General features: G+C 67.7%; 2 protein-coding genes across 3 annotated transcripts; both read right to left on the bottom strand.

Moving 5' to 3' along the window:
* Positions 1-62: 62 nt before the first annotated feature.
* GCGR (glucagon receptor) lies at positions 63-10,068 on the bottom strand. Of its 2 annotated transcripts, none has more exons than XM_076353910.1 (13): positions 10,007-10,068; positions 3,436-3,597; positions 3,044-3,140; positions 2,812-2,919; positions 2,532-2,653; positions 2,325-2,431; positions 2,030-2,183; positions 1,805-1,964; positions 1,651-1,711; positions 1,331-1,400; positions 826-1,164; positions 662-703; positions 63-575 (listed from the first exon to the last, which is right to left on the bottom strand). In XM_076353910.1, the coding sequence occupies exons 2-13, from the start codon at positions 3,484-3,486 to the stop codon at positions 279-281; spliced, it is 1,608 nt and encodes a 535-aa protein (XP_076210025.1). In that variant the 5' UTR covers positions 3,487-3,597; positions 10,007-10,068; the 3' UTR covers positions 63-278. The 2 variants fall into 2 exon arrangements, with proteins under 2 accessions (XP_076210025.1, XP_076210024.1); XM_076353909.1 differs by lacking the exon at positions 10,007-10,068 and having other exon boundaries at positions 826-964; positions 1,076-1,164; positions 3,436-3,552.
* Positions 10,069-12,502: 2,434 nt separating this feature from the next.
* SLC25A10 (solute carrier family 25 member 10) lies at positions 12,503-20,187 on the bottom strand. Its single transcript, XM_076353932.1, has 11 exons — positions 20,080-20,187; positions 17,063-17,182; positions 16,768-16,882; positions 16,637-16,685; positions 16,183-16,224; positions 15,901-15,944; positions 15,314-15,384; positions 15,117-15,209; positions 14,784-14,861; positions 14,642-14,698; positions 12,503-13,777 (listed from the first exon to the last, which is right to left on the bottom strand). The coding sequence occupies exons 1-11, from the start codon at positions 20,167-20,169 to the stop codon at positions 13,676-13,678; spliced, it is 861 nt and encodes a 286-aa protein (XP_076210047.1). The 5' UTR covers positions 20,170-20,187; the 3' UTR covers positions 12,503-13,675.
* Positions 20,188-20,348: the final 161 nt, after the last annotated feature.

The following is a 20,348-nucleotide window of genomic DNA, read 5'->3' as shown; positions in this document are numbered from 1 at the left end:
CCCCCCACCCCCCACACAGATCCCCCCCGCCCCACAGATCCCATCCCCACAGAGGTCCAGGTCCCGCTCGCCGTTCCTCACCTGCAGCTGGCCCAGCTGCGTCCATCGTCCCGTGCACATCTGGCACGGTGCAGCGTCCTCACCAGGGTGGGCAGGGTCCTGCACAGCCTGTGCAATGCCCGGAGGAGGATGGGGCTGGGGAGGGAGGCAGCGGCCGCCCCAGCTGGCTCAGCCTGCGGCAGCAGGGCCGGCACAGCCCTCCTGCTCTGGCTGCAGGCTCAGAAGTGGCTCTCGGCTGTGGTCTCGGGGAACTCGTAGCAGTGGTGCCGGTCCCCCAGGGCGAGGTGCTCAGTGGTGCTGCGGCTGGTCCTCTCGAGGTAGTGGGTGCCGGGGCGCGTGGCGGCTGGGCTGCGCCCCAGCCCGTTGGCACAGCCACTCACCAGCTGATGCTTCTCGCAGGCGCTGCCGGCACCGTTGCGGGCACTGGGCGCGTGGCTGTAGGTGTGCTTGTACTCCTCCGCCAGGTCCTTTCCCAGCTTCCAACGCTGCCACCTCTTCAGCAGCTCTGCCTGCACCTGCAAGCAGCTGCCGTCAGCGTGGCCCTGTGCCTGCCGGCTGCATGAGGCCCCCCGGCTGCCAGCTCCCATGCTGTCCCACTCACCTCCTTGTTGACGAAGCAGTAGAGGATGGCCACCAGCATCCCCTGGGTAGAGGGGGGAGAGGCATGAGAGGCGTGCAGCTGGACTCCAACCCCAACCCTGATCTGGTCCCTGCCGAGACGGAGGGTCCTTGCGGAGGGCCCGTCCTGTGTGGGACTGGGCTCACCTGGAAGGAGCTCAGGAAGAGGTCAAAGAAGAGCTTGACATAGCGCAGGGTGCCCTGGGCATGCTCATCCGTGACGAAGGCGAAGACCACCTCGTGGATGCCCAGCAGTGGGATCAGCGTCAGCGTGGACTTGGCCAGCCTGCGTGGAGAGGGGCCCGTCAACACTGGAGTTGTGGGGTGGGCGCACACGCACACGCACCAGTGTATGCACCCATGGGCGTGCGGGGCCAGGGCTGTGCCCACCACCCACCTGAACTTGTAGTCGGTGTAGCGCATCTGGTGTGCGCGGAGCTTGGAGACGAGGATCTGGATGATGCGGATGAAGATGAAGAAGTTGATCTGCAATGGAGCAGAGTGAGCCATGAGGGGCAGGCCTGGGCAGGGCAGGGGCAGGCAGGGCAGCTCTGTCCCCTGTCCAGGGCAGCCCCTTTTCTCAGCAGGCTCGGGGCCCTCGCGGACGCTGAGGAAAGGGCTGCGGTGGGCAGAGCCACAGCCCCGGACTCACCAGGATGGCCAGGAACACGGGGAAGCGAAGGATCCACCAGAAACCCATGTTGTTGTTGGTGGTCCAGCACCTGCAGAGGGTGGGGACGGGGACTGCCGGGTAGACCCTCAACCGGGTGGCTGCTAGAGCCCGGCGTGATGTCAGCAGCCCCAGCTGAGTGAGGGCCACAGACCAGCACCTGGCTCCTTGCACGGGGCAATGGCGTGGAGCCTCTCTGGGGCTGTCACACCATCCCCACCATCCCTCAATGTGTCCCGCGCGCACCCACCCGTGCCCTGCACACCTGCAGGCACCGACCTGCTGCAGGGGTTGATACTCACTGGATGTTTTCGTAGAGGAACTTCACGATGACCCAGGGGATGAGGAACAGCACAGGCGCCCCTGGAGGGAGGTGGGCAGGGGGCAGGTGAGGCACAGCGGGGTCAAGGTTGGGGTCGGAGGACGGGGACGGGGAGCCAGCCCGCCCGCACTCACCCCAACCGATGCACAGGTAGAGGGTGAAGTAGCTCCTCTCGGAGAAGACGGCCACCACCAGGAGGTTGTGCAGGTAGATGCCCTCCACCAGCAGCCAGCAGTAGTTGGCCACAATGCCGTACTGCATGAAGACCGTGGCTGCCCGGCAGCCCGCGGCCGCCTGCGGACAGGAGTCAGGGCTGCCGCGCCACCCGTGCCCCCAGCCCCACCGGCCCTGCAGCTCACCTCGTCGCTCAGCCAGATGTGCACGTTGTAGTCATCGATCTTGTCGCTGTAGTGGGTCTTGAGCAGGGCATCGATGACCAGCACGGAGACGCCCTTCAGGATGAAGGAGGCGAAGAGGTTCATGTGGATGTAGTTCCTCATGCAGTGCAGCTTGCTGTGGAGGTGGGGAGCCGCTGTCAGTGCCCGCGCCCAGACCCCCGGCACGGCCCCTGGCCTGCCCCCCATCTCCTGCCCCCGGTCCCCTGGCACGGCCCCTGCCTGCCCCTCAGCCGGGCAGCCGTGCCCATGCCCCTACCTGAAGCCCAGCAGCAGGGCCAGGGCGAGGAGCAGCGCACACAGTGACACTGAGTAGCCCACGGTGTACATCACCTTGAAGCTGCCGTAGGTCTTGGCAAATTTTTCCTGGAGAGGGAGGGAGCAAGTGAGGGCAGGGGCAGGCAGGGCAGGGCAGGGGCGGGCAGGGCAGGGAGCCCCGCACCGGCCGTCCCCCAGCTCTGCCCACCTGCGCCTCCAGGTCCTCAGCGTCGAGCTCACACTGTGTGGCATCGCGCAGGGACTGTCCCCGGGGACCTGTCACCCACTGCCCGTCCGGCCCGCAGGTCTTGAAGACGTGTCTGTGCTTCACTGCGAGGGGAGGAGGGCGATGGGGTGGGCCAGGCCCTGGAGCCACCATGGGCGCTGTGCATCGGCCCAGGCGTGACCGCCTGGAGCAGCACCTGCACACACGTGTGCACACACACACGTGCACCCTCCTCTCCCCCCCGCCCCCGCCCAGCTGTTACCTTTCTGGTACCAGGGCAGGAACCAGGGGCAGGGGACGCTGGTGGTGCTGTTGGGCAGCGTGTCGGGCCAGCAGGAGAACTTGTCGAAGGTGCGGTTACAGACCAGCTCTGCGGAGGGACGGGACATGGCGGTGCCCTCAGCCCCACCTGCTCAGGGAGCCAGGCGCCAGACCCCACGCCGGCCCCTCTCCCCGTGGTCCCCGTCCCGCTGGGACCCTGCGCCGGCTCTCACCTGTGGGCGCGGGCAGGCTGCTCATGTTGCGGTGGCACTCCTCGCTGTACGCCTTCCAGCTCTCGAAGAGGAAATCCGTGATCTGGGCAGAGGGGCCCTGGGGGCACCAGGGAGTGTCACCCGTGCCCTGCCCACAAGGACCGCCGTGCTGGGCAGGGCCAGCGACCCCAGCTTGGGGTCGGCCATGGGCTAGTGCAGGCTAACATGCCATGCAGTGCCATGCCATGTCGTGCCATGTGGATGGCAGGGCAGGCAGGAGAGGGCAGCGGCTGCTGCACAGCATGCCGTGGCAAGGGGCTGCTGCGAGCAGGGGTGGATCGGCGACGGCTCAGGGGCAGGCAACACGCTGGTTGCAGGGCAGAGCACCATCGTGCCGGATGGCCCGTCCTTACCTGGCAGCAGAGCAGCAGCAGCAGGAGGCTGAGGAGACGCGGCTGGGACATCCCTCCACCAGGCTGCGAGCCGCATGGGGAGCAGCGCGGGGCTCCTGGCTTCCTACCGGCCCTCGGCAGCTCCTCTGCCCTGGTGGCGAGGGCCCTGGCGTGTGAGCGACCCTGCACGAGACGCTGGGTCACAGGGATGTAGGCGGCGGGACCCATCCCGGGGCACAGTCGGAGGACGCACGGCCGGGGGCAGGTGGGCGCGGGAAGGGAGGCTGCCCCGGCGCAGAGCCGGCCCTGGTCACGGTGCCACGCTCCTGTCCCTTGTCCTTGCCTGACCCTGCCTGGCTTTAATGTTCAGCTGGTTGGTTGTGCATTTTCCTGCGAGGCTGAAGAGCTGCTGCGTACCTGCTGTTTCCTCCTCAGGATGGCATTGGAACTGCGGCCTCGCCACCCCTCTGCCCTCCGAGCAAAATCCCCCCAGCCCCCGTGTGGCCGGACCACAGCCACGCGCGGGACATCACCCCTGCACAGGGCAGACCTTCGCGCCTCGCCAAGGCAACACTGCACCCGGACACCCCCCACCCCCCCACCCCCCCCCCGCACATAGACCGGGGCCACCCCACACTGGTGCTGGTGCCCCACAGTGTGTTGCTGCTGAACCCCGAGAGCCCAGGACACCGGCAGCAGCCGGGACCCCTCCTCATGCCTGAGCATCTTCTCAGGGCGGTGGCTGGCGCCCGGGCTGCCTCCCCTCCCCACCGCCTCCACGTCACTGCTCGTGGCGGATCCGTGTCCAGCAGTGGAGGTGGCCAGGCCCCCAGGACGGCCCCGCAGGGTGGCCCTCGGGGCACCCTGTCCCCGTCCCTGGCCCCGCAGGTCTGCCCGGCCGCAGCACCCACCCGGGGATGGAGGTGGGCAGGGCCGCAGGGATGGCTGCCAGCCCCAGGGCAGTTAACCATTAACCCGCAGGGATCCCCGGCTCGTGGGGCTGCCGTGGCCCCTGGACCACCTCAGCCGGGCCGTGCCACCGCGGTTCCATCGCCCCCAGCCCGGGTCAGCAACGCATCTGACACGGCACCCAGGAGCTCCCATGCAAAGCCCGGCTCACGAGGCGCCGTAATTCCCTCCATCCGCCTAAGCCGGTTACAGGGCTCCTGAGCGGGATTTCAGCTCTTCCGACAAGGGCCCATTCTGACGGCAGCCCCACGGCACAGCCGTGTGGGGTGAGGGCAGCTGAGCAGGGGGGCGGATGGGGACAGAACAGACAGCAGTGCCGGTGCCACCGCAGACACTGTGGCATCATCCCCCCTGGCCTCCCCCCGGGCACCGGCCGGAGTGCCGCGCTCCCCGACCAGCCGCCGCTCCCAGGGCTCGCCGGTCTGCCCATGCCTATTTTTATCCCTGGGAAAGTCGTGTTTCCTCCGTGCAGACCCACTCGCCATGTCGCAAGCGGCTGCCTGAGAAGCTCATTAATCAGTGCGTGGGGCTCCAGATGAGGCTCGGGGAGCTGGACCTGCCGGCGCGCGCCTTATTTAGACAGTCCCAGGACAGAAAGAACTGTCTCCTGGGACAGACCGCACTGGGTGGGCTCTGGGAATGGGGACCTTCGGTGAGTGCCCGCCGGCCACCTGCCCACACCAGCATCCCTGTCCTCGTCCCACCGCCAGCCCCACACCAGCATCCCTGTCCCTGTCCCTCCACCAGCCCCATGCCACCATCCCTGTCCCCCCCCTCAGCCCCCCCCCAGCATCCCCACCTTCCCCATCCCACCACCACCTGTGGGAGCCTCCCAGTGCCTGGCCCCTGCCCTGAGCATCCCCGCCCCGGGATGAAACGCTCCTCCCGGGCACCACGGGTCAGCAGCGAACTCGCTGCCAGCCCCTCTCCGTGGCCTGGGGAGGCAGCTTTGGGGCAGAGGTGTCTCTATTTTTAGCTGCCTGCAATGGGATTTAGGGGCGGGGAGGCCTCTGCCCTAGACTCCCCCTTGGGCTGGCAGCTGCTCCCCCGGCCCCGGGGCTCTGCCGTGGCCAAGCTGGGCAGACTGCACTGGGTGAGGGGTCCTGGCGCGCAGGGCTGGTCACGCTCCTCGCCTCCGGCACGGGGCTCCCCGCTTCGCAGTGAGGCCCTGCCCAGGCCCTTTGCCCCAGCTGCCCGCGGTGCCATGCAGCCACAGCGCCGTGCCGGCCCCCCGCTCTCTGCAGTGTGAGGGACCCCTGGCAGCTCGGCCACCCCGCGGTGTGCTCTCAGAGACGCAGGCAGTTTCTAGCAGATACGTGGGCACGCAGGAGTAGCCGTGGACCAGTTGTCTGTGGTTTGGTGCAGACAGGCAGCGGCAGGGAAGGAGCAGTGGCCCTGTGCAGCCGGGACGGCAGGGTCTGGGGTGGCTCGGACCACCGGCAGTGCTGAGCACCTCCCCAGGAGCTGGCACTGCCCAGTATCGGTGCCCACAGTGCTTGGAGCAGCGGTCGCTGCTGGCTGGACGTGCCATGGCCGCTGGTGCCAGGAGCCCATCTTTGCCGTGTCCACTGCTACCAGAGGCAGCACCGCGGGAAGGACCCAGCTCCACGTCACCACCTCCCCTCACCCTGCCGTGCCCAACCGGCTCCCGGTGCCGCGTTTCCCTGCCCCAGCACCTTGCCCCCAACTGGGGCCAGGCTTTGGGGGAACCTCCACCGCGCCGAGCAGTGGGCACCAGGTGGAGGGAGCCTAGCATACGAGCGGGTGCATCTGCTGGGGCTGCGGCACGCCACAGTGGGCACACAGGGGACTTTTGCCCCACGCTGGCATTGGGCAACGTGGCGTGTTCCTGTGTCATGGCTCTGCGGCTGCTGACCCCCATGGAGGCCGGGCTGCAAATACCTGGCGCTGCTCTGCTGGCGAGGGAGACCTCGCGCCCGCAACAGGAGACGAGGAAAGAGGAACCAGCCCCAGGACAGCTGCGCCCACACGGGGAAGGGGTCAATGCCGGCAGCCCCAGTGCTGGGGGGGGCCGGAGGTGTCAGACCCAGGCACCATCATCTACCCTTGGGGTGGGGGGAGCGGGGTGGTCACTGGCGCCGGCGTTGGTGTGCTGAGCCCTTCCTGAGCCAGCGGTGCCAACCCCTGCAGCGGCGGGGGCAGAGCAAGGACCCCCTCTCCCCCCGGACCAGCTTTTCTGCGGCCCCCGGACCTGCCCCCTCCCAGCAGCTCATGGCCCGGCAGCCGCCGGCCCCAGGGTTTGCTGGCAGGTCAGGGGCCGGGGCACACAGCCTGGGGAGGGGACTGCTGTGCCGCCAGGCTGCTGCCACGGCTGCAGCATCGCACCGAGCCATAGGGAATGGATGGGAAAAGGCTTGTGTCAGGATTTTGCCCCCCACCCGTGGGTGTGCAGCCCCTGTGCTGCCCTGCAGCAGCTCTGTGCCTGTGCAGACTCCTGCGGCCGGCTGAGCACCCGGCCCTGGCCAGGGGAGAAACGCTCTCTTCCTCCTGCCTCAGTTGGCTTCCCCTGGGGATTTTGCCGCCTCGGCCGGCACCTGGCTCTGGCTGCCACCACATGTGCAAGGGAACGAGCTCCACATCTGGGATCGCTGCGGCCGATTGCTACATGGATCAGCAGCTCGGTGAAGCCTCCACGGGGACACTCATGGGCATCTGCAACGTGAGCCAGGAGCACCTTGGCACAGCCATGGCCCCATACAAGCACCGGGAGGCCGGCACAGCCCACTGCAGCCCAGCCCCGCAAGCGCAGCCCTGTGCCCAGCGCAGCACCACTTGCTCAGGAAGCGGCGGTGGGGCCTGCGCGCCCTCCAGACACAGGGATTAGCCCCCAGTGTGTTAATGCAGTGCCTTCCACGGCTGGCTTGGCTTTGAGCTCAGAGCTACAAGCCAGCGCAGCAGGGGCTTCGGCACTTGGCAGGGGAGGGGACGGTGCAGGGCCAGAGCTGATGCAATGCCAGCGCGAGCCAGGCCCTGCAGATGCTGCTCCACTTTCCAACCAGGACCACGGCAAGCAGGACAAGCGGCGGGGGGAGATGGCCGTGGTGGGGAGGCCCAGGAGGTCTGGCCCGCACCCTGCGCTGTCCCCACCTGTGTCCCTGCTCCGAGCTTGGGGGTGCCTCCCGCTCCCCACCTGCGACCCACAACTGCTCCAGTCCCCCCCCCCCCCGTGAAGTGAGTACAAGGAACGTGGGCAGCGGAGGAACAACTGAACTGCCTGGAGCAGCCCTCGCGCTACAAAACCACAGCTTGTTTGCACAGAGCTACATGATTGTGGAAACGCTGAGCGGCAGCACACGGAGAGAGCCGACGTCACCAGGCACCGACGATGTCGGATTCTGTGTCACTTTGGACCAAGAAAACCTAAACCAACCCTGACAGCGTTTTCGTCAACAGCAACACAGGACGCAAACGGCACTTGCCCCTGTGCCGTCAGGACGAACGCTCTTTGCATCACCTCCACGACTGCCCTGCTACTGAAAGGGATGGTCAAGGGCATCTTCCACAGTACCAGAGAGGGAGCGTGGTCTGCAAGCACGGCTGGGCAGCCAGGCAGTGGTCGAATAACCTTGCTGCCCGGCAGGCTCTGGTGAGGGGATGCTGAGCCACAACAGCACCTCGATCCTGGCTTGGGGAAATGGGTTTTTCTTGTTCATCGCATTGCGTGAAAACCCGTGAAATACAGGAGGACGGCACGAGAGACACGGCGTGACATGGCGTGACACGTGTGGTTAGCGTGTCACAGGGGAAGCACAGGACTGGAAAAAGCCTAGGAAAAGGTCAGTGCAGACAGGCGTGTGTGCACACGCGCCTGCACTGGGAGCTCAGCACCAGCCTCCCCAGAGCAGCTCATGTCACGAATGAACACTGTGGTCATCACGGAACTCGGGACAACCTCCCGGTACCTCACCGAGGAGCGAGCTGAAACCCTGCCCTGCCGAGGTGCAGATGTGCAAGTGACATTGCACACAGCAGCCCGTCCTGGAAGCGGTCCTGGCAGGGTCCCTCCCTGTCTCAAGGCACCTGCAGCACCTGGGCACGGCCAGCCACCAGCCGTGCCGAAGGCAGGCGGTGCTGCGGGGTGGCACTCGTGCCCAGCCAACCACTGGTGTCTGCTGCTCACAGCCGAATTCCCCAGACCCCCTGGGCGGGGGGGTAGACAGAAAAGGACAGGGGCTCTGGCTGTGGGGGATGCAGGACAGGGCAGGATGCAATGGAGGAGCACAGGGGGATGGAGCGGAGCGGCCGTCCCATCTCCCCTGCATCCGGCTTGCCCAGATGCTGCCTCTGCCTCTGCCGCTGCCGCTGCCTCTGCCTCTGCCTCTGCCTGGCACAGTGAGGTGCATGGAGCAGCGCTGCAGTCGGCAGCTGGTCTCAGCCCTGCCCTGCTGATCAGGGCTTGCGGTTACATTTTTTCATTAACTATTTTTAATCCACATTTTGCCTCTTCTCCATTCAGCCTTTTTCCTTTTCCCCTCTCCAGGCAACAGAACATAAAAAAATCTGCACCGCAGCATGCAGAAAGGAGCGGGGATTGGTGGGAAGGACAGGAGCTGGCAGCTGGGGCGGCACTAACATGCCGAGGAGGGGTCCTGCAGGCCCTAAATTTTCCTGCTGATGCACAGATAAAGCCGAGGAAATCACAGGGGCAACCACTGAATTTGGCATGGGTCAGGACGCCCACAACACGCGCTGCCGAGTGCTGTGTGGGGCAAGGCGGCTGCATTACAGGGCGCATGGCGAGGCGCTGGGCGGATGCACGCTCAGCAGCGCTGGCTGGGCAGCAGCAGATGCCCCATCCTCTGCCCATCCAGCCGCCATGGCTCGAGGGGAGCCGGACTGACACCGGTGTGCCCTGCCCTCCCTTGCCACCCCAAGGGAGCTGCCAGGCTGGGAAGCACAGTGCCGGGCAGAGGTGATCTTGGCAGCTGCTTTGGAGATGCGCTTGCAACCGTGAGGGCGGCAAGGTCACATACCCAACATGTCCTGGTTAAACAAAGCCATTTACCAACACCGTGTTGACACAGCAGAGCTTGGGACAGAGTCACAAAGGGCACTCGCAATGGGCCCCTGCAACACCCGGAGAGCTTGGGGAGCGCTGGGAAGGGTGGAAAAGTGTCCCCTGCTTCCACCCCTCGGCAAGAAAGCCGCAGGCACTGCTGTGCCCACGGTGGGGAGACCCAGCGAGCACCACCCGGCGAGGGGCTTTCTCAGGGAGGTGCTCCCAGCACGTCAGAGCCCAGCTGGTGTCACTCGCCCGGGGCTCACAACAGCCACGGCAGCACCCAGGGGTGCCGAGATGCCCAACGGCAGAGCCCCTTCCCAGGGATGCCGAAACCCTGCTCAGGCAGGGAGCGGGCACAGCCCAGCTGGGACCTCCCCAGCCCAGGACACCCCTTGCCGAGGGGCTCAGCCCCACCGGGGCCAGCGCCCAGCACCGGGACGGCTCTGGGAGCTGCTGCTCCAAGACTCTCGGGGCTCAAGCCGTAGCCCCGGGGATGCGCAGCCGGGACCCGAGTCCACATCCACACGACGGGGCGTGCGGCATCCTGCGAGACCGCGGGGATGGGCGCTCCCCTCCCTCCTCCCCCCCTCTTCCCCGTACCTGTCGGGGCTGCGCTCGCGGCGGCTCCCGGGCGCATCTCGGTGCTGGCGGGGACCGGGACCGGGACCGGGACCGACGCGCTCGGCCGCTCCGGCGAAAGGTTTTGCCGGAGCCGCGGCGGCGGCGGCTGTGGCGGCTCGGGGGGAGGGACCGGTGCGGGGGGAGGGACCGCGGGCGAAGAGCCGCGTCCCGCCGCCCCGCTCCTCCCGCCGGCACGGGGGGGGAGCAGCCCGGTGCCCCCCGCCCTGCCCGGCGCCGCCGGCCCCGGGTGCTCGGCGCTGCGCGCGGCGCGGCGCTACCCGCGCGGCTCCGCATCACCGGCGGCCGCGCCCGGGAGCTGCGGGGGCGCCGGCGCTTGTCCCCGCCGCCGGTCCTCGCCGCCGGCTCCTCCGCCCCGCCCCGCTCCCGGGCACCGGCTCGGCTCGCCGGCGGGGACGGGGCGGGCCGAGCGGCGGGGGCCGCTGGACCGCACCGGCCCCCGAGGGAGCGGGACGGGGTGTCCGTGGCTCCGGGGGGGGGGGGGGCAGTGCAGCCCCCGCTGGGTGCCGCGGGGTCCCCCGGCCCCAGCGAGGCGGCAGAGCCTCGGAGCTCTCCTGCGGTCCCCGGGGGTTTCCCGGCACTGTCCCCCCGGGCCCAGTCCCGCGCCCCGGTCCTGCCTGTGCGCGGAGCTGGCAGCTCCTGCCGCGGGAGCAGGGCTCGCCCCCCTCGAGGACCCGGACAAACCTCCGCCCGTGCAGCCGGGAGCTGCCTCAACCCCCTCGTTCCGGCCGTCGCTGGCGGTGACGGGTCCATGTTTGCCGTGCGCTGTCCTGCTGCAGCACAACCAGGTAAACACATCCCAGCGCAGCAGCAAACGCCCCGGGCACCCCCTGAGCCCCCAGGTCTGGGGCTGGAGCGTGGCCTGGACAAATCTCCCAGCCGTAGGGATGCCAGCGGCCGACCCGCCGCCCTGCCCCGGCCGTTGGGCAGAAACGTATTTACCTTGGGCCGACAGCCGTGGCGGCCATGCAGGCTGCGGCAGCTCGGGGACACCGAGCGTCCTCCCACCTGGAGCCCGGCCAGTCCAGCCCCCGGGGCCGGCTGCAGCACGAGGCTCACCGGAGCCCCCCAGCCAGTGCCCCCAGCCGGGGTCCCGCTCTGCTCAGCCACCCGCTCGCTGGAAGCCCCTGTGGGTGCGAACAGAGCTGCCCGGCCGCCTGGGCGCACACCGGGGCTTGCGGGTGCCTCGCCAGCGCCGTGGGGGCCCGGACTCACGGCTGTCTCCCTGGAGCCAGCCTTTGCATCCCTCTGGGTCAGGAGGAGGCTGTGGAGGGGGAGGACCGGCAGCTCCCAGCCCTGCCTGGTGCGGGCAGAGGGGTGACCTGCGGGAGCCCCTCCAGGCAGCAGGGCCTGGGGCTCGGCACGCTGCCTGGGGGCAGGCGGAGGCCTGGGCAGAGGGCAGGATGAGACCAGGAGGGGCCAGTCAGCTGCCACGAGCGCAAACACTGCTGGCAACAGGCTGTTGACAGTCCCGAGGCCTCTAGTTTTCCGATGCTCGGAGATAAGAAGTGCTCCCGCACTGTGCAGCTGCTGGACGCTCCGTGCTCCAGGCTGTGTCTGGCACACACTGTCCTGCCGGCGTGGTTGCGGCGCAGCTCAGCTGCCGTAAGGGACATAGGAAGAGGGTATGTGAGTGCCAGGAGCGCAGGGCTGGTGCAGCTGGTAGGACTACGGCCCGGTTGGAACATCCCTGCCGCCGGCTGGCACAGGGCCGGGCAGAGCTCCATGCCACCGGAGGGTGATGGCTGGCCGGGGCAGGGCCCTGCAGCTCCCATTGCTCTCCTGCTCCACGTTGGCCTTTCGTGTGAGCGCAGAGCAGCACCCGTCAGTCCTGGAAGCGGTGCCGGGGTGGCCGGGGACATGAGCCACCGCAGCCCAGCCAGGGCCAGGCAGCCCCCAGCCCCTCACGAGGAAAGAGGGCTCAGCTCGGCCCACACTCACCTGCCCACGGCTCTCACACAGGGCCAGGCACAGGAACAAAGCGGCGATGCCAGCCAGCATCATTAGACTTCGTTAAGGTGACGAGCTTTCACTTCTCTGCTGTTCCAGGCTGGCTCTGTTCTGCCTGCTGGAGCCCAATTAGTGTCACATCCAGGAGGCAGCTCCCACGACGAGGCAGAGGTGGGCAGGCGCCCTTGGCACGGCTCTGCCCAGGAGCTGCCCGCTCAGCTGAGACCGGGCACAGCCCGGAGCAGGGCTGGCCCAGGGGAGCCCGGCCCGCAGCTCCCCACTGCATGGGGCTGGGAGGTGCTGGGTACACGCGCCCTCAGGGCCGGGCTGGGGGCACAGAACGGGGTGAAGAGCCCCCTGCTCGGCGCAGTGCTGAGGGGGACGAGCCTTGCACTCGTCCCACCACTCCTGGGGAGCTCAGCTCCAAGCCCAAGCCCTCCCACAGCGGGAGGGGGCACAGCATCCCCCCTGCCCCCCCCCCCCCCCCAAGCAGGACACCAGGCCCTGTGTGTGTTCCACTGTTTATTATATATTAAGGTCACAGATATTCCAGTTCTTTGATCCCTCGGGGCCACCACGCACAGGGGTGCACACGGCAGAGGGGCTGGTGCCTGCAGCCCCCGCGTGCAGGACGCTGCAGGGTGAGGGGGGGCCGTGAGGCAGCCTCGGTGCACTCGGGGCTGGGGTCTGCCCTGGCCTCGGTGCAAGGAGGGGGCAGGCGAGGCCACAGAGCGGTGCTGGATGGATGCCCCCACCCGAGACCAGGTCTGGTGGAGGGTGAGCGTACTGCAGGCGAGCGAACGCCGGGTCCTTGAGCACGCACTGCCCGGCCCCAGCCGGAGCCGGGGGACAGCGGTGCAGCTGCCGGCCTTGCCCCTGGCGAGGGCAGGCCAGGCGAGAAGGGCTCCAGCCCGTGCCTGGCCAGCAGGGCAGGGCGGCCGAGCGGCTGCCCCTCACCCACGGGGTCCGTTCTCTGTCATCATTGGTATGAGGCACAATCCCTGAAGAGCCCAGCAGCCGTCGGGCGCTGGTGAGTTTTGGCCAAGCAGAAGCAGGGGGTGTTTCGGGGGGCCGGGGAGCAGAGCGGGGATGCCAGGCTACCCTGGGGTCAGCGGAGGAGCACGTGGGGCCAGAGGCACTAAGAGAGAACAGGGCCTTGTTTTGCTAAACCTGCGTCTCCCCTTGCTGCTGGCAGGACAGGCTGGGAACATGCCAGCCCTGCGCCCCGCTGCCCCCAGCACAGGCCCCGCCGCAGCATGGGCACTGGCCCCATCAGCCCCCAGCTCCGTAGGCTCTGTGACCAGATCCCCCCTGTCCTCCCCAGGACAGCGCAGTCCTGCTCCCGGAGGCCCGTAAGAGACAGGGCTGAGGGAGGTAAGGGCAGAACTCGTGGCCAGTAGGACAGTGGGAAGACGGCAAAAAAAACCCCCAAGCCAACAGTGCAGAGGGGAGGAGAGGCCCAAGGATATCCCAGAGGTAACGGAGGTGCTGAGAACAGGGGTGAGAGAGGAAAGGGGAGTCTGGGACTGGCTGGCCACAGGCACTGGCAAGGCACAGGAGTGGGGACGAGGGATAGGGGGAGCAGCACTGGCCCCAGACAGCAGAGAGGGGTTCTGGGATCTCAGCGGTGACCCTCACGCTCACCCCCCCGGGGCAAGGCAGGGTCCCGGTCCTTCCTACTCAAGTGATCACTTTAATCCCAAAATATTTGCGCAGCTGTTCCAGGAAGACGAAGGTGAGGACGGTGTGAGGAATGAGCCGGATGGCAGCAGGAACGAAGCCCTGGAAGGGGACAGTGACAATGGGGAAAGTCAACGTGCGCCTGGCCCTGGGCTTCCCTGTCAGGGCTAAGGGTGCCCAGCAGCCCAACCCATGGGGAGTGGCACGAGCTTGCAAGCACGGGGGAGCGGCTGGCTGGGCATGCAGCATGAGCTCGGAGGAGCTGGGGCCTTGGTGGCAGGCAGAGACTGCCACAGCGGTGAGGGAGGCACCACAGCCATCGCTGTGCACACAGATGTCAGCGTCATGCATCAACCCCTCCGCCCCCAAACCCATTAGTGCCGGCATCACCACTACGTAGGCAGAATCTCAGTAGAAGCCCGGGTCAGATCCCACAGCCCCCAGTTCAGAAGGGGGTTGGACGCTGCCTGGGGAAGATGAGCAGACAGGCTGTAACAGGGAAAATGCCTGACTGGCAGCATCTGGAAGAAACCTCGGGTTTGAAACCCCTTTTCAGGGGCCCTCCCAGGAGCGAGACTGAACATACGGGTGACTGCACCAAGCCTGGGCACGTAGGGCCCAAGAGCTGACCAGTGTCAGCTGGTCAGTAACATCCAACAAGTGCTGGAGCACCACTGCCCATACCTGCATTCCCATTTGGGAACCCAATGGGTGCAACAGGGCAGCTCCTGCTGTGCCCGGACCCAGGCTGCAAGCCCAGAGGAGGCCAAGGCTCGCAATACTCCAGAGCCAAGCCGGGGACCGGCAGACGAAGGCCTGACGCAGGAAGCAGTCAGGCTGCCGGCAGCAGAGCCTGGAAGGCTCCTGCCCCAGAACTGTTCTGGACCTTAACCTCTGCTCCCAGCCCGGCCCAGTCCCCCCACGCTCCACCCTACCAGCCCATCCCACGCATCCCCAGCTAGGTACCTTGTAGAAGGCGAGGGGGCCAAGCTTGGCAGTTTCCACAGCACAGTGCGCAACACCCTGAAGTGAGATGGAGAGAGATGAGGAGGCGCCGGGAGGCAGAGGCCAGCACGCAAAGGCGACAGGACCGGCAGCAGCTACTCACCCGGTACTCGCCCTGGGAGTTCATGAGGCGGGTCTTGAGCACGTCCAGGGGCTGGCACAGGAACGTGGCGCATCCGCCCTGGGGAGAGTCAGCAGGGGTCAGCAGCTCCAGCTCACGGAGACCCAGATGCCAGCGACTGCCATGGTCACTGGAGAGACCCAGAGCCCTGCCTGCACCCAACCTCATGCTGGGAGCCCCACAGGAGCCTCTGTGCCCGGCCCCGCTTCATCAGAGTCCTGAGAGGCAGCTCTGACAGCCCCAGCCTGGGGTCCTGAGCCCGGCTGCAGGCAAACCCAGTCCCAGTCCTGCCTCCCCGCACCCAGCCCTGCTCACCGCGATGAAGCTGGCCAGGAAGTGAGTGAAGATGTTGTCTGACAGCAACCCAGTTGTGAGAACCAGCTGCTTGGCCTGGTCATAACAAGAGAGCTGCGAAGACACAGTGTATTAGTGACACGTCCCCCCTCCTTGCCATGCCAGGGACTACCCCTGTCCCTGCCCCAGGCACCTACTGCCCAGCAGAGCTGTCCTACCTGCCCAACGGTGACTAGGGCCCCTCGGCTGGATGCCATCGTAGCTCCCGAGAAGAGTTTCTTCAAGCCCTCTGTGGACAGACAGATTGGGATCAGCACAGTCCTGGGACATTACTCACACTCCCTTCCCCCGGGGAGCCTCCTTCTCTGCCCGGTCTGTGTCCCAGACTCCTCATACAACAGTGCTTAAAACACACAACAGCAAATACGCTGCAGGAAAAGAGGATCCTTCAGAACAGCCCTATCTCGTCCCTGCTGCTGTTCATTCCCCTTCCCACCTGCTCCACCCTCTTGCGCTTTTTCATAGCAGCTCCCTGCAGGTCTCTCTTTTCCACTGGAGTACGGGCAGGCTGCCAGGCACCGCCTGGCCTGTGCCCCAGCCAGATGTTGCGGAGGTGCCAGGCCCTGCCTGACCCTCGGCTCCCCTGGCCCCATGGCCATCCTCCCTCCCCTCTCCCTGCCCCGGCTGGGTGAGCACCCACAGCAGCTCTCAGATGGAGCTCCCTGGGCCACTCCTGCCACGGTTTCCCAGTGTCGGTGAGGACACCCTAGGCGGGCTCACCCTACCCCGGCTGGCATGGCCTCACCTTCCCGGAGGACACGGTACATGCCGTCCAGGGCATGGGAATAGCTGGAAGGAGCGAGAGAGGAAGGTGTCAGGGTCTGAGGCTCCCCAGCATCCCGGCAGCACCACCGCCCCGAGTGGGCAGCTGCAGCTCCCGGGGCCGGGGCCGCCCCCGGTCACGGGGCCGCGCCGCTGGTGCGGTGCTGCCCCCCCGCGGCCACACGGACCCCCGGACCCGGGAGCGCCTGCCCCCCGCCCCGCTGCTCCGGCCCCCCCCAACCCCTTGCCCTGGCCCCCCACTCACTTGCGCCGCAGGGGGGGCGGCTGCTTCACGTCGTTCTGCATCCTGTAAGGCAGAGCACCACGGGGTGAGGCAGGGGCCAGTGCCCCCCTGTCCCCCCCCAGCACCGGGGGCCCTGGGCAAGCCTGCCCCTGCTCAGGGCAGCAGGCAGAGGCCCGGCAGACGGACTGTGTCACTTGTTTGCAAAGGGACAAGAAAGCTGCTTCCAGCCGCACACCCCCCTGGAGGGCCACACAGGGGGCTGTCACACTGAATGGCAGAACAGCTCTGGGCCTTCCAGATACGGAGCTCCCCGCCAGGGTAGAGAGCTCCCTGCCGGGACTGGGCCACTAACCACGGGGCAGCATGGTCAGGAGAGAAGTCAGGAACACGGGGAGCGCCCTGCCATCCCAACTGCTGCCGCAGGCCAGCCACAAGCCTCCCTCACCAGCAGCACCGGGACGCGGGCAGAACTGACCTGACGTTCACCATGTCTGCCGGGGTCCCCACAAACCCGCCGGTGAAACCTGCAGCCAAAGAAGAGCTGGGGTCAGGGGGCTCCTCCAGCCTGAGGGAGCCCAGGGCTGAGGGACCCCCTCCCTCACTCACCTCCCACTGCACCCAGCAGCACTTTCTGGTAGAAGGGGGGAGGCCCCTGGCTGCCCTGGCCCAAGCGGTCCCTTGCGGTCTCGTAGATGGCAAAGCGAGTCAAGGAATACGTCATCTGGAGGAGAGGGAGAATGAGCTGCTGTGCCCTGCTAGGCGCCTGCCTCCTCGGCCCCCGCAGCTCAGGGCAGCCTGTCAGCTCCAGCCCAGCTGCCAGACGGAGTGGGCAGCGCCACGCAGCAGGAGCTCTGTGCTGGCCTCGGGGGACCAGAGGCCGTCAGGGCATGGTGGCACTCACCTGCCGGCACAGCGAGGCGCTGAGCCCATTGTAGAGAGCCAGGAAGCCATCGGTGCGGATCACACGCATCGCCATCCCCATCATCCGCATCTTCACCTCCTGCTGCGTCTGCAGGTGGACCTGGGGCAGAATCTGCCAGCGTCAGTGCACCAGCCCCGTGCTGGGGCTGGGCAGAAATGGGAGAGCGCAGGGCAGTGGAGCAGGGATGGCCGCTCCGAGTGCTTGTCAGGGTAACTCCTTAGCACTTGCGCAGGAGCTTCTGCGCAAACAGCAATAGCTCCAGGCTCCCCACACCTAAGCAGTACTTGGAAACTGGCCCAGCCCAGCATCAGAGCGGTGGAGGCTGGCAGGAGAAGGGGGAGTGCTGAGGCACCTGCCCACAGTCCCTCCCAGGCGCCTGCCCAGCTCGGTGGCCTCAACAGCACGTCCCAAGATGAAGTGGTAGCACCTGCTCCTCCAAGAAAGGCCCTGGGTCACATTGGGGCGGGGAGGATCCAGAAGCACGTGAGCAAGCGAGCAACCAGTGCGGGTTTGCTCGGAGGGACCATGACAGGGCCAGTGAATTCATGACCTCCTGCTGCCCTACACCCTCGCCACGTGAGGCGGCAGGCCTCCAGAAGTAACTTCCCCTCCTCCCCAGACGCAGGAATTGCAGAGGCGGGAAGACAACCCTGCAGCCCTGCTCACCAGCTCCGAACCGCTCCCTGCCACAGCCAGGCACAGCCCCGGCGTCCGGGCACTCCCCTCCCCACCCGCAGCAGCCCAACGCTTCCCACCATCACCAGAGGAAGCGGCAGCGGGACTGCGCGGCGGCTGGCTGGGACAGAGGAGCCGTGTTGGCCGGTGCCAGAGCACGTTCTGAGTGCACCCGCCCCACACTGCAAAGATCACGTGTGGGTCAAAGGCCACAGGAGATAAAATTAAAGAGAGCAAAGGGCCGCTGGTGGGGGATCAGGCCTGGCTCCTGTTACAGAAACCCCAGCACGGCCAGGGCATGGGACACACAGCAGGATGCTGGGAACAGCCTCCGTCTCCCATGCGGGGCAGCAGCGGGGGTGCAGGGAAGGGACCCGCCTTCAACCCCAGCGGGTAGATTTCGGATGTCAGGGATCACAGCTCGTGGTGTGCCAGGGAGCTGGGCGAGCGGCTGCCGGGCAGCTCAGGGCAGAGGGACTGGGCGGGCAGGCAGGTACGCCAGAGCCACGCCTGGAAGCGCTCCGCTGCCCAGTCCCAGGGCCTCAGGAAGGGCAGGCAGGCGGGCAGGGGAGGAGCCGGCCAGCGCTGTGGTCACTGTGGCAGGGCAGGCAGCCCCGTGGGCGGCTAGTGGCTGCGCAGTGCCAGCTCAGGGGTTCCAGCAGGGGCGCGAGCACCCTCCGGCCGGGCTGGCTGGGGCCTCCCGCTGGGGCCAAGGTCCAGAGGTGCCGTGAAGAGCCCTTGGCCCCCTGCCCTGCCAGACCCCAAGGCCCCTCGTGCTTCCCCATGCCTGGCACCAGCCCCTGCTGCAGGGGAGCTCTGGGCCAAAGGCAGGTCCAGGTTCAATACTCAGGTGTGAACCCTCTGGCAAAAACAGCCAGCTGGCCTGGGCTGCTCATGGCCGCAGGACACACAGGGGCTATGCATTCACGGGGGTTAGCACTTGGGGATGCAGCCCAAAAGTCACACCTGTCACACTAGCTCAGAGACAGACCTAGAGGCATGTGCCAGACTAATTCCCCTTCTTAGCACCTTGCCAGGGCATCCTATGCGAACTCCCATGGACTGCCCAGCCACCTCCGCTGGGCAGATGGGGCCACCTGGGCACGGCAACAGGCCGAGCACCAGAGAAGCGGCATCCCTCTGCCAGTGCTGGCTCCTCTCCTGGGCCTGTGCCCGATGTATCTTCCCCTCTCCCCATGTGGTGGGGTGGGAAGGGGCTGCCCGTCCCAAGCCTTGCCCACGGGCATGGCTCCGGGCATGGCAGGGCAGGGCCTGGCCTGGGCTCACTCTCCTGCTCCCCCTCCGCAGCCTGCCTGGCTGCCAGGCTCGTTGCTGCTTGGCCAGCACACAAGGCTCTGGGCAGCGCTGGCATTCGCCCCGTCCGTGGGTGCTGGCAGTGCAGGGCTGCGTGCGGCGCTCTTTGTGCAGGAGCGGGGATGCCAGCCCGTCTGCGGCGCCTAGGTGACATCTTGGCCCGAGGACATGGAGCCCAGTAGGCCTGCGTCCAACGCCACGGGCCCTGGAGCAACCACCGTGCTTCATGCAGGCACCTGGGCAGGGCTGGCCGGGGTGTCCTCCACGGCCCCCGCACCCCACAGCCCCCAGGGCCAGCAGCCCCAGCTCCCCAGAGCCCTCAGCCCCACAGCCCTGAGCCGTGTCCCCTCAGGCCCACACCTGTCCCCTCACGCGCCTGCACCTGCCCCTGGGCTGGGCCGGGCCCACGTCCCCTCAGCCCTGTCCCCTCACCACCGTGCCCCACAGCCGCCTCCCCCCGGGCCCCTGTCTCCTCGCCGCCGTGCCCCCGGGCGCCACAGCCGCCTCCCCCCCAGCCCCTGTCCCCTCGCCGCCGTGCCCCCGGGCCCCACAGCCACCTGTCTCCTCCCCGAGCCCAGGGCCGCGTCCCCGCGCGCTCGGTCCCCTCACAGCCGCTCCCCGGCCCCTCAGATCCGGTCCCCCGGCAGCCGCTCCCCGGCCCCTCAGTGCCGCCTCTTCACAGCCGTTCCCCGTCCCCTCACAGCCTCTCCCCGTTCCCCCCAACCCCCCGCAGCTGCTCCCGGCCCCTCAGAGCCGCTCCCCGGTCCCCCCACAGCCGGCCTTTCAGAACCGTCCCCTCACAGCCATTCCCCGTCCCCTCAAAGCCGGTCACGCAGCCGTTCCGCGGTCCCTCACAGCCCCTCCCCGCCTCCCCCCCCCCCCAGCCTCCCCTCAGCCCCTCAGAGCCGTTCCCCGGTCCCCCCACAGCCGGCCTTTCAGAACCGGCCCCTCACAGCCGCTCCCCGGCCCCTCGCAGCCGTTCCCGCCTCCTGCTCCCCCCCACCCACCTTGAGCAGGTCTAGCGGGTGGGTGCAGCAGGCGGCGCCGCACGAGGCGAGGCCGCCGAAGTACCACCGCGACACGCGCCGCTCCGCCATCGGCGCCGCTCTGCGCTAAGACACGCCCCGCTCGGGTCAACGCCACGCCCCCGCCACTAAACCACGCCCCCTCCCACGGTACCGGGGGGGGGGGGGGGGGGGGCGGGGCGGCGGGAACGGGGCCGCCGCGGGAGCTCGGGCCCCGGTTCCCTCCCCCCCGCTGGCTCCGCAGACCGAGG

This window comes from Aptenodytes patagonicus, chromosome 16 (assembly GCF_965638725.1).
Source record: "Aptenodytes patagonicus chromosome 16, bAptPat1.pri.cur, whole genome shotgun sequence".
NCBI classification, from domain to species: Eukaryota; Metazoa; Chordata; class Aves; order Sphenisciformes; family Spheniscidae; genus Aptenodytes; species Aptenodytes patagonicus.
Note: the sequence above shows the minus strand (reverse complement) of the source record. Positions and strands in the feature narration are given on the sequence as shown.